This window comes from Lepidochelys kempii, chromosome 4 (genome assembly GCF_965140265.1).
Source record: "Lepidochelys kempii isolate rLepKem1 chromosome 4, rLepKem1.hap2, whole genome shotgun sequence".
Taxonomy (NCBI): Eukaryota; Metazoa; Chordata; order Testudines; family Cheloniidae; genus Lepidochelys; species Lepidochelys kempii.
In genome coordinates, this window is record NC_133259.1 from 123,377,553 (window position 1) to 123,395,036 (window position 17,484).

General features: G+C 40.9%; 1 protein-coding gene across 3 annotated transcripts in view; it reads left to right on the forward strand.

Moving 5' to 3' along the window:
* The window catches only part of LETM1 (leucine zipper and EF-hand containing transmembrane protein 1), a 65,855-nt gene that overhangs the window by 36,488 nt on the left and 11,883 nt on the right, over positions 1-17,484 (forward strand). For all 3 annotated transcript variants that reach the window (XM_073342750.1, XM_073342749.1, XM_073342751.1), the window contains 5 exons: positions 9,071-9,274; positions 10,949-11,068; positions 11,568-11,699; positions 15,490-15,669; positions 16,338-16,493. In XM_073342750.1, coding sequence (XP_073198851.1) covers positions 9,071-9,274; positions 10,949-11,068; positions 11,568-11,699; positions 15,490-15,669; positions 16,338-16,493 — 792 coding nt within the window. The remainder of the gene's footprint in view (positions 1-9,070; positions 9,275-10,948; positions 11,069-11,567; positions 11,700-15,489; positions 15,670-16,337; positions 16,494-17,484) is intronic.

Here is a 17,484-nt window from a genome sequence, read left to right on the forward strand (position 1 = left end):
TTAGAATTTTTTTTCCCCCGTTCTACTCCAAACTCCCTGGTCATCAATGCAGTACACCAGAAGGGACACCAATACCACCCCAAGGACTGGAAGCGACTAGACTTGTTCAGTCGCAAAGTATATATTCTGCGACACTCCAGTTCCATGTCGCCAATTACGAAGCTCTTATGGCCAAATACAATCATATGAACTACAGTAGAACTTCAGAGTTACGAACACTTTGGGAATGGAGGTTGTCAGTGCTTTGAAATGTTCATAACTCTGTACAAAGCACAGTTCAGGCTCCAGATCCAGCAGCTGACATTCCAGGCCAGGCTTCAGCAGCAGCTGAGCTCCCTCCTCAGCTCTGGAAGCTTTCTTGCAGGCAGCTTCTTTCCCTTGGTTGGACTGAGTTTTCAAGCTTGTCCCACGCCCGAGGTGGGGTAAAAGTGGCTCCAACCCCAGTGCTGCTTCTGCTCTACTGGCTCTGGCTGCCTTGGGCTGGCAGCCCCAGCATCTTCATATCTTAGCTGTAAGTGACTACCCCACGCATGGGGGTGGGGTGGGGACAGGCAGCCCAGATGTGCCTACCTTTAAGATGCAATACAGGTACAGTACTGTATTTGGTCTTTTTTTATATATTTTTGGTCTCTACTGCTGCATGATTGGTTACTTCTGGTATCACGTGTTGTCCGGTTGACCAGTCAGTCTGTAACTCTGGTGTTTGTATCTTTAAGGTTCTACTGTATTCTAAAATACGGGAATTCTATCAACATTTGCCATATCAGATGAAAAGAAGGAGCAATTCCAGGCACTCATGTCTGAAGGACACCTTCTCACCTACATGGCACTACAAGCCTCCCTGGCTTCTGCAGACACAGCTGCCCACTCCATCGCAACAGCTGTGCTAATGAAACAAGAATCATGGCTTCACCTCTCCGTATTCCCTAAAGAGTTGCAGACCATGGTTGAGGATCTACCCATTGAGGGTTCCAAACTATTTGCTGAGCCCACTGATGAATCCCTACATTCTCCAAAGGACTCTAGAATGACTCCACTCTCTTGGCACATATACACCAGTGCCGATGAGACATCGGGGAAATATCGGTATACCCCAAGATCCCAACCTCCACCTTTCACTCCTCACTGTCATATGGAACGCAACAAAGACGACAGAGATCCCATCCAAAGTGCAGACAGACGCCGCCTTAGTGGGCTACTTCTCGTGCATCTTCATCGAAACAACAATTTTGAAGGTTTGGTTGGCTCCAAGAAGCCTCCGCCCATTCCAGTTGCTGCAGCCATCTTTAACAACTTGCCGGTTTGGTGATCGTTTAGTCCCCTTTTATCCATCATGACGGCAAACCACTTCAGAGAAGTTTCAGAGTAGCAGCTGTGTTAGTCTGTATCCGCAAAAAGAAAAGGAGGACTTGTGGCACCTTGGAGACTAACGAATTTATTTGAGCATAAGCTTTCGTGAGCTACAGCTCACTTCATCGGATGCATGCAGTAGAAAATACAGTGGGGAGATTTTACATACACAGAAAACATGAAACAATGGGTATTACCATACACACTGTAACGAGACTGCTCAGGTAAGGTGAGCTATTACCGGCAGGGGGGAGGGAGAAAAAGGAAAAAGGAAAAAAAACAAAAACAAAAAAAAAAAACCTTTTGTAGTGATGATCAAGGTGGGTTCTGGAAATAATCAATAATCCTATACCTCCCTCCCAGCGCTCTCCACGTCTCTCTTCAGGGACCCCTCTCACAAACACCTTTTATGAGAAGAAATAAATCGCCTTCTGCAACTGGGAGCCATAGAATTGGTCCCATCCCAACACAGAGGGAAAGGTTTTTATTCCCACTATTTTCTGATCCAAAAGAAATCCAGCAGGTGGAGACCAATCTAGACTTGCGAAACCTCCACAAGTTTATCAAACTGCAATTCTTTAAGATGGTCACACTATCAACCATTATCCCAGCACTGGAACAGGGGGACTGGTTCACAGCCCTCGACCTCCAAGATGCGTATTTTCACATCACTATACACCCTGCTCACAGATGATTCCTCAGATTCATCTGGGGACCCATCGTTACCCATACAGGGTACTACTCTTTGGGCTCTCTACAGCCCCTCGAGTATTCTCCAAAGTCTTTGTGGTTGTGGCAGCCTACCTGTGCACACAAGGCATTGTGATATTCCCATACTTAGACTACTGTCTCCTCAAGGCTCCCTCCAAACCCTAGGCAGTTCACGCCATATGAAAGTTGATGCACCTTTTCTCGAACCTCGGCCTTCAAATAAACATACAAAAATCGACATTTACTGGTACAACGTCTGGAGTTTATTGGGGAACATCTGGATGCGATACAGGCCAGAGCCTGCCTTCCAGCTCACAGATTTCTACAATAGTCAACTTCGTATCCACTGTGAGAACCAGGATGTGCTTCCAACTACTTGACCATATGGCAGCAGCCAGGTTTGTGGTAAAACATGCCAGGTTGCGTTACCCAGAGCTGTGGGCTGAAAGAACCCCGGGTAACTTTTACTCTGTGCGAGGTGGTGTCAGGAAATAAATCAGGGGAGACAGGGCTGTCCGACCGATAAATGGCTGGCACAAACAGGACAACGCGAGTGCTTTCACTTAAAGCTAAACTTTACCTAGTCTCAAGCACTTGCACACATCCGCAACAGGTTAGTAAAACACCCCCAACCCTCGATAATTACCGAAGCTGAGTGTGGCTTTCGAGTGGCATGGCGGCTGCCAGTGGGGAACACAAGATGTATCCAGAGGGAGAGTCCAGTCCTGAAGAGTCCCACTACCTCAAACTTTTCCCCCTTATTATACATTAGTAATAGAATGACATGTCCCTTAAAGAAAACTTGTTAAGCAAGCAGTTCCAATGGGCAAGCAAGAGGCTCCTTCTGATTATTGATTAACGTGGTGTGGGTTTTTCCAGAGTTTGCAGCCTTGAGGCCCCAATAGACACTCCTGGGGCACATCCTGCTCTTCTAAAATGCATGTATCAGCAACTTCAACACAATTCTTATCAGGAAGGACGCGGGTCAAGTTGCCCTTTCTGTGGCACTCAAAACCCCCTCCCCTCCTGCCTTGGTCAAGCTGAGTTTGCTACATGGACACTTTACAGCCTGCTGACTTGGCTACTTTTAGCAATAAACCATAGTGGTTTCAGGCACTGTACTGGTTTGCTGACATCTCCCCGTACAGTTGTACATATGCTGTCTGCAGGCGTGACTACACATGGTGTATATACCTCACAGAAACCATCTTCACAAACTCTTATCCATGCCTGTCAAGATCAAGGACTCACTACACTGATGGACACAACCCCAAAACGTCTGTATGGGGTCCCTTTTCTCCAACCAGCACAGTCCCTGATTCTAACAACCAGTGCCTCCCTAAGTGGCTGGGGAGCATGTCTTATGACCCACACAATGCAAGGAATGTAGTCCTCCGCAGAATCCTTCATGCATATCAATCTTGTAGAACTGCGAGCGGTTCACAATGGGTGCCGACATTTCCTACCCCTGATCAGAAATCGGACCATAAAAGTAACGACCAACGATATCACCTGTATGTTCTACATCAACAGACAAGGCGGAACAAGATCCCACTCCCTGTGCTCAGAAGCACTGAAATAGTGGAACTAGTGTATTCAATATGACATCAACATTTCGGCCACATATCTTCCTGGACACCAGAACACCGTGGCAGACTCCCCTAGCAGACGATATCTCAAGACCACGAGTGGGGACTAGAGATAAGAGTCCTTCAGCACATATACAGCCACTGGGAATTTCCCCACATAGATATCTTTTTGCCACAGTAGTGAATGCCAAATGTTCTCACGAGTGGGTCTAGGCCATGGCTCTCTGGGAGATGCTTTCCTTATTATGTGGGATGCCCCACTATTCTACACCTTTTCACTACTTGTTCAAGGTACTTCATATAATACAGGTGGAATGAGCCAGAGTCATCCTCATAGCCCCAACATGGCCACGACAAATTTGGTATCCTTACCTCCTATAAATGACAGTATGTTTTCTGATCACCTTGCAGTTGATTCTGTACCTCCTCTCTCAGGATTGGGCTGGAGGATTCGGCCCACATCTGTCTCCTTCATTTGAAGGCATGGCTCCTTCCTGGTTTTGGGATTCAGAAATGACCTGTTCAGAGACAGCAAAAGAGGTTCTCTTAAATAGTAGACATGACATGACTTGCCATACTTACCTCCAAAAATGGGAAAGATTCAGATCCTGGTGCATATCCAATCATGTCTCAGCAATGAACACCCTGTTACCACTCATTCTAGATTATAGGCCTGACCTTTTAAGATCTAGACTGTCTACAAGCTCCCTTCGTACGTACTTCACTGATCTCCCAGCATTCCAGCCCGAGATAGATGGCTATTCCGTATTCACCCACCCGCTCGTGAAGAGAGTCTTTAAAGGTCTTTTGAACTTTTACCCTCATGTACAGGATTCCAACCTCACCTTGAGCTGTCTCACCAGACCACTGTTTGAGCCCATGGCAATGTGCTCCTACATTATTTCCATGAAAACAGTACTTCTCATAGCATTTCTGCCTGACCAATAGGAGAAATGGGGGCTGTCTTGGCATATCCCCATACACACTTTTTCATAAGGACAGGGTCACATTACGCATGCATCCAAAACACCTACCCAAGGTGCTGTCGTCCTTCCATTTGACCCAACCTGTCCACCTTCCCTGCTTCTTCCCAAAGCCACATACCAACCAACTTGAAGCGACACTACACACCTTGGACGTTAGGTGAGCAGTAGCCTTTTACCTTGATAGAATGAAAATTTCAGATGATTGTCACACTTATTCCTCTCAACTGCCAAACAACTGAAGGGAGTAGCTGTATCCAAACAATGCCTTTTCATGCATCCACCTGGAACTTGAGTGTATTCCACTCGCTCTCTCCACCTCGATTGCCTTTCTCAACCATGTGCTGGTCCTTGACATTTGCAAAGCGACCACCTGCAGTTACCCATGCCGCAGTTTCAGATGCCCTTACTGGATGCCACTCTGAAGCCCCAGCCTTCCTTGTAGGAGCACTGGTCTTACAGTTACCTACCGTGGAGCATCCATAGGGATAGTACTCAAAGAAGAAGAGGTTACTCCTCATGTGCAGTACCTAATGTCTTCAAGATGTGTGTCCCTATTGGTGCTACTTGCCCTCCTCCCCTCTGCTTTGGAGCTGAAAGATAAGCTCTGTGATAGAGAAGGCACTGAAGGCAGTTGGGCCAGACAGCGCAATATATTGATTTCTTCCCCTTCCCCCCACCCAGTGCGAGATGGGGAGGAGCACATATCTGGCCCAATGGGCACTGCTACTGAAGATCTCCGATACCCGGTGCAGGAGGCACTGCTGCACCTACAGTGGAGCACCCATAGGGACCCTACTCGAAGAAGTAGTAGCCCTTCTGCTCTGTCCTCCTGCCATGTTTTTGGTTGGGTTTTTTTTTGTTCTCCTTCCTGCTTCCTCACCCCGTCTTATGAGAGTCAGACTATTCTGACAGAAGAACAGAGTATCAGACTGTCACCCTTGCAGCAGTCAAGAGGCTCTGGTTGAGGAAGGCAAGGGAAAAAAGCAACGCTCCTCCCTTCTTGCAAATAAAGAATCTACAAATTTAACATAAACCTACTACCCAGAGGTTTCAGAGTAACAGCCGTGTTAGTCTGTATTTGCAAAAAGAAAAGGAGTACTTGTGGCACCTTAGAGACTAACCAATTTATTTGAGCATGAGCTTTCGTGAGCTACAGCTCATGCTCAAATAAATTGGTTAGTCTCTAAGGTGCCACAAGTACTCCTTTTCTTTTTACCCAGAAGTTATGAACCATGGCACACCCAAGCAAGGTCTAGGGACAGAATCCTGGAAGAAATGTCAGCATGCACATATACCTCCACATCTTGAAGAACATCAGTTACTGCATATGGTGAGTAACCTTCTCTTCTCATCCTTTAAATTTTTTCCCTTGTAAATAAGTTCAATGTCTTCCTCTGCTCCTGGACATAACTTTTTTGAGTAGCAGGAAATTGGCATGACTTTTGGCAGTTTCCCTGTGCTCCCAAGATTCTGAACAGGAATAATGAAACTGAGTTGCCTAATTTCTTTGGTGCTTCTTGGCAGACTTATGAGCAGCAGAAGAGGTACTGGAACTTTGTCTGCAGATACAGGAAGAATACCACTGCATTGATTCACAGTGGGAAGGTTAACGTTGCAACCATAAAAGCTAGTAGCAATTTAAAATATGGTTAACTTCTTCAGAAATTGACATAGGTCCCCATATTCACTAGGGATATTTTCTTACTTCTCTGTGATGATGGGTAAGAGAATTTTTCAAGGCTTGCCATGTGTGTGTGTTTGCGCTTGCGCACTGTCACACTACAACTTAAATCATTTGCAATATGAGACAAACTTCATATCACATTCACTTTCCTTACATCATACAGTGCAGATACCAAAATAATAAAAGGCTAGACTGCTTTCCTTCTTTTTTTTCTTTTTTTTAATCCAAATATTTTAGGTGTTTCGTTAGTGGTATACTTATCTTTCTCGGAGCCACTGATTAAAGCCCTACGTGATGTGTGATTTGGGAGTTCCCGAATCTTTTAATGCATTTGTGAACTGGGAAAGCTACTTCTGCACCCTCAACAGATTTTGGAAGTGTCAAAAATATCAAGAGAAGGGTAAACACCTTTAAATCCCTCCTGGCCAGAGGAAAAACCCTTTCACCTATAAAGGGTTAACCTCGTTGTCACCTGACCAAAATGACCAATGAGGAGACAAGATACTTTCAAAGCTGGAGGGGGGGGAAACAAAGGGTCTCTTGTCTGTGTGGTGCTTTTGCTGGGACCAGAGCAGGAATGCAGGTTAGAACTCCTGTAAAGGGCTAATAAGCAATCTAGCTAGATATGTGTTAGATTCTGTTTTGTTTAAATGGCTGATAAAATAAGTTGTGCTGAATGGGATGTATATTCCTGTTTTTGTGTCTTTTTGTAACTTAAGGTTTTGCCTAGAGGGATTCTCTGTTTTTAATCTGATTACTCGGTAAGGTATTTACCATCCTGATTTTACAGAGGTGATTCTTTTACTTTTTTTTAATTAAAATTCTCTTTTTAAGAACCTGATTGCTTTTTCATTGTTCGTAAGATCCAAGGGTTTGGGTCTGTGTTCACCTATGCAGATTGGTGAGGATTTTTATCAAGCCTTCCCCAGGAAAGGGGGTGTAGTGCTTGGGGGAATTTTGTGGGGGAGACATTTCCAAGTGGACACTTCCCCTGTTCTTTGTGTAACACTTTGGTGGTGACAGCATTTAACCTAAGCTGGTAAGAATAAGCTTAGGGGGTCTTTCATGTAGGTCCCCACATCAGTACCCTAGAGTTCAGAGTGGGGAAGGAACCTTGACAGGAAGCAACGGACTATAGTTTTTTCTTTGCCTTTGACAGATATGATGATCATAAAAATGGGTGAAATTCAAACTAAAACAGAAGAGAAAATACTATTATAAAGATCCCTTTTGCAGGCTACTGTAGTGGATCAGTGTTCCTAATTTCTGCAGAAGCTAATGTAGCAGAGCAGAAGGGCACTCTTAAATTGTAAAATGCATCTTCTCATTTCACCTCTCTCTCTCCAATTTATAGTCTCTTCAACATAGGGACACTCCTGAGGTTGATGCTTTCATAGCCTTCCTTACCTTCCAAATTTCTGTGTTCTCTGGTTAATAAAAGTTCATCTGATGACTGGAAAACTATCAGCCTCCCAGAGGACGAACAAATTCCCAGATTTCCAGCTAGATGATTCAATGACAAAACTTCATAGTGCAGGTTTTGTTTAGGTGTCTGAATATACATGAGATGCTAGCTCAAATAATATTTGTCAGGCAGAGTAGGATTTCCAATACTCTAGTGAAGACGTAGCCTTAATTAAGTACTATGATGGAATGATCAGGGTTCTAAATAAAACGGAATCATTAACCCGTAAGGTTCTTTGAACTCCATATCACTGGTAGTGTATTAAACGATGGATGATGTATAATTTTTAAATTTTAAAAAAGTGCAACTTATATGAAGATGAATCTTCAGCCATGGCATGTTGTGTTCTTGGGAGCAAGTTTAAAAAAAATTGAGAAATCCTCTTGTTTCTCTAAATAATTATTCCAGTTTCTGAATTAAATTACTTTCAGCTGCCATTAGACGTTATAGTATATAGTTGTAAAGTGATGTTAATCATTTAATAGACAGTGCCTTTTCATCCAGAAGGATTCCAGGTGGTTTTCAAATTAGTGTTAGTACACAGGAATAGTGTCACTTGGAAGTACAGACTCCTCTGCTGTAGAATATGGTAACAGTATATAGCAATATTACAAACTAGGTAATATTGTAGGTAAGGACAGGAAGTGAAATGTAATGTCATATCCGTTTGCAACTGTAAGGAGAATTTAGATAATTACCCAAATTAGCATTTGACGAGGATACCGGAGATGAAAACCTATCAGGTGCAAAAAATGCTGTTGCATCTTTAATAATCATAAATGAGGATTTCTGTTGTACCTCCAACAGCACAGCACTCCTTAACATTCTTTTATAATGGCTCCATACCTAATCAAAGAGAGCAGTTGTTATCACCATTTCCTGTAGCATATGGGTTTTTCCTGCAGATGCCATGTTCAAGTCCTGATTAGGCTTGACTCTGCTTAGCTCATGAGATCTGTGTAGGTCACCACTCAAGATATAGCTACAGTACAACCAGTAAATATGCTTATGTATTCCTAGATAATCAGTGCTGCACTGTATCAGAGCACTTAATTTATTTGTATACCAACCCATTCAGATTACACAATGCAGACTGTTCTGTTGACAACCTTTTATTTGCTGTGAAAGACAAAAGACCCTGTCTCTGAATACACAATGTGAAAACATTATGATTAATCGGAATTGGAACAAAATATTGTAGTTAAGAACTGTACAGTACTTATTGTTAAAAGCGATATTTATCCAGTAAATTTGCTTTGAGAGAATTTTTTTTTTATTTTCTTAGATCCGAGAGACTGGTGAAAGACCTAGTAATGAGGAGATCTTACGGTTCTCTAAACTGTTTGAAGATGAGCTTACACTGGACAATCTTACTAGGCCTCAGCTGGTGGCTCTCTGTAAACTGTTGGAACTTCAGTCAATCGGGACAAATAACTTTCTGCGCTTCCAGCTGATTATGAGGTTGAGGTCCATGAAAGCAGATGACAAAGTAAGTCATTTTAGTCATGCTTTGATTAAAAAAAAAAAAAAAAGTTTATCTGTTCCAATGCTATAATTAAGCTTGGCAGAATTTAATTTTTATATTTATATTTCTGGTGGATATTATCAATTTTATTTTAAAGCTTTTTAAAATTTTTTGTAGAATTAAAATTTCACAGTTGTGGGAAATTATAGGGGAGGAAGACAGTCATTATTTAGTAACATGTTGAGATTCAAAAAGTAATAACTTTTTATAATCTTTAACATAAAATGTCAACATGTCAAAACATATATAGTAAATATCCTTAATCAAACTTTAATAAGTTTTAAGCAGTATATTTCTTTCTTTGCCTATCTGTACATTTTAAAAATGATTATTGATGGAAATACTGGTTTGTGTGTATGGTGAAATCAGTGTTTACCAACATTTACGGATAAAAATCTAATCTTCTCAAGTGTAGCTGAAACCTAGAAACAAAACATTTGTATATATCTGCTTATTTTTGTTTCTTAGCTTTATTAATACTAATTGTATACTTCAGCAAAAACGCTGAAGCCTTAAAATTAGGTGAGCTTCCTCAATTTAGGAAAGAACTGCTGGCCCTTTAAAAATAAGGCAAAAAAGTATAGCATTGGTACTGGAAACATTCGGTTAGTGCGCTAATCTTAATTGAGAGTGGATTTCAGATTTGGTGTGGTCACAGGAAGATGGATTTGATGGTTTCATTGTGTCTTTCGCTAGCCATTTGTGCTCATTTTCCTCACTACACACTTTACCATGACTGGCAGCCTCTCTGTCCAGGAGGGCTAGAACTGAAATGTTTCATGTTAGTTCTGAATATATTAGGTCTGATTACATTGACAAAACTGTTTTGGAGAAGCTTGCATAATGTATGCCTGCACAAACAATATTGTTAATTGAACACTTTTCATAAGTGCCAAAATCCAGTAGCTTTGATTTGTTCTGAAAAGCCACTCGTGTTTGAAGGAAAACTTACTTTTCAATTATGGAAGTTTTGGGAAGGCAAGTCCTGTTTTATGAAGGACTTCTAGAGACAGATAAATATTAGTCAGTGAAAAATACTACAGTTTTCTGATTAATAAATTCATCAATACGGGCAGTACAGCTCTGAATCATCTCCTATAACTACAGCTCATTAACCCACCTCTCCAGTTCTTAAAATCTGCCAAATAGGGATCCATTGAGGTAAGGGGTAAGCATGGATTTGATAGGACTATCCATTTGGAAAGTTCAGCTATATGTAAATTAACACTAGGTTATTTCCTTTACATTCACAATACCATTTTAATCTTTTGATTTCTGTATGTTCCCCCATTAATCTGTGCTTTTATCTACCATTCATGACAATAGGAGTAGCTCCTTAGAATGAAAGAAAAAATATTTTTATAAGTTTAAACGTCATGTCATAGAAATGATTTAAAATATTTACCAAGAAAACCCAAAAACCCATGCAGCTCTGGAACTTTTAAAACAATTAATTCTGCTTGAAATGTGCAACATAAATGTTGTCTAACTCTCTCTTTCCAAATATTGCGGCTCTCTATTTTTTATTATCACAGCAGCCCCTAGTGGTCATTCTAAACATCTATGTGCTTATTGTTTTCCTGTTAACATTTTTACATGTTCATTACATGTGACGTGTTTATTTTACATCTTGTATAGCTGATTGCGGAGGAAGGAGTTGACAGTCTGACTGTTAAAGAACTGCAGGCAGCATGTAGAGCAAGAGGTATGAGAGCTCTTGGCGTAACAGAAGAACGACTAAAGGAACAACTTAAACAGGTATATGTCCAGTAAGATCACTTCAGTACTTGTTTAATCATAAAATAGTAATACTGTTCTGTGTAGGCATATTATGTAGATGAACAATATGGGTATTGGCCTTTACTGAACCTGTTACTATTTTCTGAGGTATAAAGTAATATACATTAATCAGACTAAAATTATAGAGCTTTCATAAATTGTGAGTTGGGTCTAATCAGATAGTTCTAAAGTTGATGTACACCTGATCCACCTTTTGTCACTTTTTGATCCCATGTATATCTTTTGTTTAAAAGAACGCAGCTCTGGCATTTATTGTACATAGCGGCTTTCATCTAAAGATCTCAGTTCTGTTGGGAATACATTAGTAACGGTAAAAGGTAGAGTATAAAATACACACACACAAAAGTATAAATTATATTTTATCTAGAGAATAAGTAGTAACTTTCAATTTGCTGTGAAATGCCTATTTTTCTGTGTGATAAAATATAACTGTATAGGTATATCTATTGAATTACAGTGGCTAGAGCTGCACCTGGACCAACAAATCCCCACTTCATTGCTTATTTTATCCAGAGCTATGTATCTTCCGGATACACTTTCACCAGCTGATCAGCTCAAAACAACACTTCAGACACTACCAGAGAGTGTGGTATGTATTACTTTATATAACCAGGACACTATCTTTCAACAAAAACTGGTTTCTCTAAAAACTGGCATTCTCTGTATATATACGTACTAATCACGTTATTAGTGTTAAGTGTTAGCTTTGTATTGGCCCTGGGTAAAAAGTGTAGCCACTGTGATGTACTTAAATGAAAAATGTATTCGTTTGCTTAGCTGGATGACTGGCTGACCAAAACCAGCTACAGCATTTGAAAATTTTGTATGCACTACTGCAGGTCAGAGTGACTAGGCAGCAGTTGGAAGACTTTTATTATGCATAGTCATGGGGAAAGCCTAACTGTCCTTAACAGGAGGCTCTGAGCCACCTTGAAAGCACACACAGAAAGTTGGCATGTACTGAAGGGCTGACCAAAGAATGATCCTCAAGTCAAAATGTGTCCTGCTGCACACTCATTTTTAATCCACAGGCATAACAGGCAAAAAACCATAGGTCTAAGCTTGCAGTACTACGTCTTAGTATGAGGTAAAGAACATAGTGAGCAAGACAAAGATCTTAAGGTCTGTAGCTTTTGCAGGCTCCACTGCCATGTTAAAGATGGGTACAGTGAGGGTGGCTGCAGTCTGAGTTATGCAGATTGTGACCCCCTGACTCCTGCAAGCTCCTGTGCAACGCACAGTTGGGCAAAGTATAAATTTCTCTATCTGCAAATTCAAGTTTCTCTGCTGGTCTCCAGTTGAAAATAAATAAGAGGCAGCCTGGCTGTCTATTCTTTCTTCTTCCATTTAAGAGCAACATATTGGGTGAGCCTAACTGAAATATATCTCTGATGTCCAAAATCCTGGAGTAAGCAGGAGAAACTAAAATTTGCCTGCTCTACTGCTTTGTAGAGGGAGAGAGAGTCTGTCCAACTCTTCATTAGTGAAGCATTTTAAGAGCATGCTGTATCTGAAGTCTTGCATTAGAAATTAGTCATGGGAGATCAGCATGATTCTCAAAACACACTAATTCCTCTTTGGAATCATCATTACTTGGCTCAGTTATAATTAAGCTTTCTGACAAGTATCTTGGGAGTAACTTTTTTCTCACAGATTTCTTGAGACACAACGTTTTAATCTTCTCCAGATTTGGAGAATAATCTTATCCCAAATCCCTGAAGGTTGCGTTTGGTTTCATTTTAATTATCTTGCCAATATTTTCTCTTGCTCCCTACTCATGGTGACAATTTGTTCCATAAACAAGACCTTAAAAGTCCCCAGGCTTTGAGATAGATATTTAGTAAAGTCTGATCTACACTACCAAGTTATGTTGACCAGAGTCTTGTTATGAATTTAGTTTTGCATGTATCCACACCTGAATTTGTTTCCCATAGGCACCCCATTACATTGACACAATAATATCACCTCCCCAAATAAAACAGGGCCAAAGTCAACCTACTTTATCACTATAGTGCTAGTGTAGACCTGTGTAAACCTTAACAATCCTTCATCAGCTGTCCTACAGTGCCCCTGTCCCCATTATTGTAGCTGCTCCAGTCACAATTTTGAATTCAGTTGTCTGGGGGGGTCACAGATATTGGAAGCCTGATCTGTCTCATCCGGTCTCTTTCAGTAGAAGGTTCTCATTTGAAAGTACAGGCAGTCCTCGATTTTACGATGTTCGCCTTAAGACGAACGGCACTTACGACCTTTCTGAATTGACACCCTGATTCAACTTACGACTGTTGGTTTCGACTTTATGGTGCTCGGTCCCGTAATGGAGTGGATTGCGGTTCCGAGTTACAACGTTTCAACTTAGGACTCAATTTTCAGGAACCATTTGTGTCATAAGTCCGAGGACTGGCTGTAATGTTAAAGCCATTTCATTTTCAGGGTATGCTGACAGTGGTAGCTATCATTCTGTCAGTTGACCATTACATCTTTAAGGCAGCCACACAGAACCTATTACGTATCTTTCCAAACACAATTACCTAAACACCACATAGTTCTTGTACTGATTCACATTCATCTACCTCTTTTCCCTGATTGATTGGGTTAATTTTATAAAAATTAAGCTATTCAAGGTTTTAAGTCAACTAGTAAAGACTGATACAGTATTTATTAAAGACTACATATTTATTTTTAACAGACTTGTAGGTGCTGTTTCAAAGATGTGATTATAGAAATATTTGTTCAGTTACAGCTTTTACTACATTGTTCCCACTGTGTTAGCAATGCTAGTCTTAACCATCTGTCAGGTTTCAGAGTAACAGCCGTGTTAGTCTGTATTCGCAAAAAGAAAAGGAGTACTTGTGGCACCGTAGAGACTAACCAATTTATTTGAGCATGAGCTTTCGTGAGCTACATCCGATGAAGTGAGCTGTAGCTCACGAAAGCTCATGCTCAAATAAATTGGTTAGTCTCTAAGGTGCCACAAGTACTCCTTTTCTTTTAACCATCTGTGTGTCTCACAACCATCTTTGTGTTGCTTCTGCACTGTCCCCTATTCATGGAACTGCCTGTCTTTAAATCCCTTTTAAAAGACTCCTTTCTTCACAGCTACAGACTAGGGACCGAATGGCTAGGCAGCAGTTCTGCGGAAAAGGACCTAGGGGTGACAGTGGACGAGAAGCTGGATATGAGTCAGCAGTGTGCCCTTGTTGCCAAGAAGGCCAATGGCATTTTGGGATGTATAAGTAGGGGCATAGCGAGCAGATCGAGGGACGTGATCGTCCCCCTCTATTCGACATTGGTGAGGCCTCATCTGGAGTACTGTGTCCAGTTTTGGGCCCCACACTACAAGAAGGATGTGGATAAATTGGAAAGAGTCCAGCGAAGGGCAACAAAAATGATTAGGGGTCTGGAACACATGACTTATGAGGAGAGGCTGAGGGAACTGGGATTGTTTAGTCTGCAGAAGAGAAGAATGAGGGGGGATTTGATAGCTGCTTTCAACTACCTGAGAGGTGGTTCCAGAGAGGATGGTTCTAGACTATTCTCAGTGGTGGAAGAGGACAGGACAAGGAGTAACGGTCTCAAGTTGCAGTGGGGGAGGTTTAGGTTGGATATTAGGAAAAACTTTTTCACTAGGAGGGTGGGGAAACACTGGAATGCGTTGCCTAGGGAGGTGGTGGAATCTCCTTCCTTAGAAGTTTTTAAGGTCAGGCTTGACAAAGCCCGGGCTGGGATGATTTAATTGGGGATGGATCCTGCTTTTGAGCAGGGGGTTGGACTAGATGACCTCCTGAGGTCCCTTCCAACCCTGATATTCTATGATTCCATGATACCACAAGAAATAGGCAAAATTTCAGGACAGCTGGGGGGAGGGGGGGCAGACCAGTGTAGTTAATAGTCAAAATTAGCTTTTATTTATACTCCTATTGTATGTATTTATCTTCCTCACCCTTCTGATGTTGCTTTTGACTTAGATTGTAAGCTCTTCAGTGTAGGGACTGCATCTTCCCATGTGTATGGTCTACCATGTTGGGGGAGATTACTGAGGTAAAAGTTAATCTAAAAATATGCTCTGCCAAACATGTCTTTTCTGAAGGAATGGGTTTTCAAAACTTCTTTACAATTTTGTCCTGAGAAAGATTCATATAGGGGACAGGAGAAAGGAATGACTTGCACAGCTGCTTAGTGATTTGAGAGAATGAAAAACTTTAACAATATCAAAGTAGAAAGGCTCTGTAGGTTTCTCAAAATAAACAGAATTCTCTCTGTGGACTGCACTAGTAGTATAATTTTTATTTGTTTGGCAGTGTGTTCATTGAAGTGTTAAGACCTCTGAATTCAAAATGTAGCAGTTTGTTCATATGTCATCCTTCCAATCTGTTTAGGCCAAAGAGGCTCAAGTCAAAGCAGCAGAAGTTGAGGGTGAAAAAGTAGATAATAAAGCTAAGCTGGAAGCAACCCTTCAGGAAGAAGAAGCCATTAGAAAAGAAAATCAAGAAAAAGAGATGGAAAGAATGTCTGAAGCTGCTGAGAAAGCCAAAGAAATCCTTCAGGTTGCAGCAAGGGTAAGTGCAACTTCCAGCTGTTGAGAATTAAGTGCATCAGTAGCATGAACACTTAGCCCATTGTGGACTCCATTGTGTTTCTTTTGGAATTTATAGTGCCTCTATTCTGGGTTTTGTCTGTAATCAAAAAGACTTCAAAATCCACATTTGGAAGATGTGGGGCATCTTAAAACATAGGAGGCAGAGGAAAAAGAAATATAGAGAACAATCCTGCAATTCAGGGGATTGACTAGATGACCTAAAATGTCATTTCCATCTGTTACGTTTGATTCTGTTACTCAAGGCAACAGGAGATATTTTTGTTTCTTTAAACAGTTTCCAAATTTTTCTAACCTAAAATATTCTTTTCAGTTGGATTTGCTAATATTTAACATTAAAAAAAGTGAATATACTTGCTATAACAGTGTTTGGCTTACTTGTCTATGGAAACTGAATGTTATTGTTGAATCAAGCCGTATCTTAAAAGGCATATTTTTATTAATATTTTCATGAAATGGGCTTACACATTGTAATTGAAATTAGTCAATCTGTAACTGGCAGAGATGTTCAGACTGCTTTTGTAGAGTCATGGAACCTGTATCTAATTAAGGAGATGATTCTGAAAACAAAGAAACATGATGCTGTTCTGTATTAATGAATGTCTTTTTGAATGTGGTTTTGAAATTCAGAAAGAGATGGAGTCTGCAGTGGATCTTGAAGCAGCTGCTGCACATGTAAAGAAAAGCCAGATAGCTGTGGATACTGAACATGAACTGGCTAGTGTGGATTTGACACTGCATTCAGAGACCTTGAAAGATACAGCACCAGTGTTAGAAGGCATTAAGGTAAATTTTGGAATCAAAGACCGGTTTTAAAACCATGTTTGAAAAGTGTAAGCTGATCCAGTATAAAAATATCACTGTCTTTAGAGGCAACTGAATTTCCTCAACACAGTTCAGTGAGTTTGAGGAAAATCTTAGCAGACTTGCTTATTTTAGCTATCTTACCTCCTGAAGAGAAATCTGTCTAGACCCAAACCCTTAGATTGCCTGCATACAAGGCCTAGGACAAAGAGAACTGCTAAGCCTGTCCACAATCTTAAAATGTTTCCATTTTGTGCAGCTGATATTCCTAGTTCTGAGGTTGTTTGCTGTGGCTTTAGAAGTTTTAGACCACTGCACTTCCATTTTTACTGTTTATTGTTTATATAATACCATTGGACAGGAGTATATGTATAGCAGTTTGCAAAACAAGATAAAAATGGGTTTCTTTCCTGAAGAGCATAGTCAGAAGATGGAAGAATTACTAACTTCTAGAATTAGGATGATGGTTTAGGAGACTTCTTTGTTACAGTGATGTATGTATAGCTTCAGGAACTCAATTTTGTTTTTTTCTGTATGTAGACTGGGTAACTGAGAGCAAGAATATGGCCCCTTGTCTCTATCATGGTGTAATTCCTAGTGTTCTAATATTTTGTATTGGAATCTTTTACATGTACAACAAACTCATTAATACAGGAATCAGCTGTGAACTAAGTTTTGACCCAGTCGGGTTTCCTTACAGGCTGCAGGAAGAATAGAGCACTTTAAAATGTTACTAGCTTTACACAGCTGCCAAACAGTATCTTAAGCTAAAAGGAAGAATGCCGGGATCATTATAAACTCACTTCTTTCAGTGGGGCAAGCAGCTTCTGTTGGCAGGATTCAGTGCGATTATTGAACTTACCACCTTTCATTTAGGTGTCGGTCTAGTGATTTAGGGAGCTTGTCCAAATCAACTCTATTGAAATTCACCCAAGGCCAGAGGCTTATTTGAATTTGCCAGAATCTTTTTGAA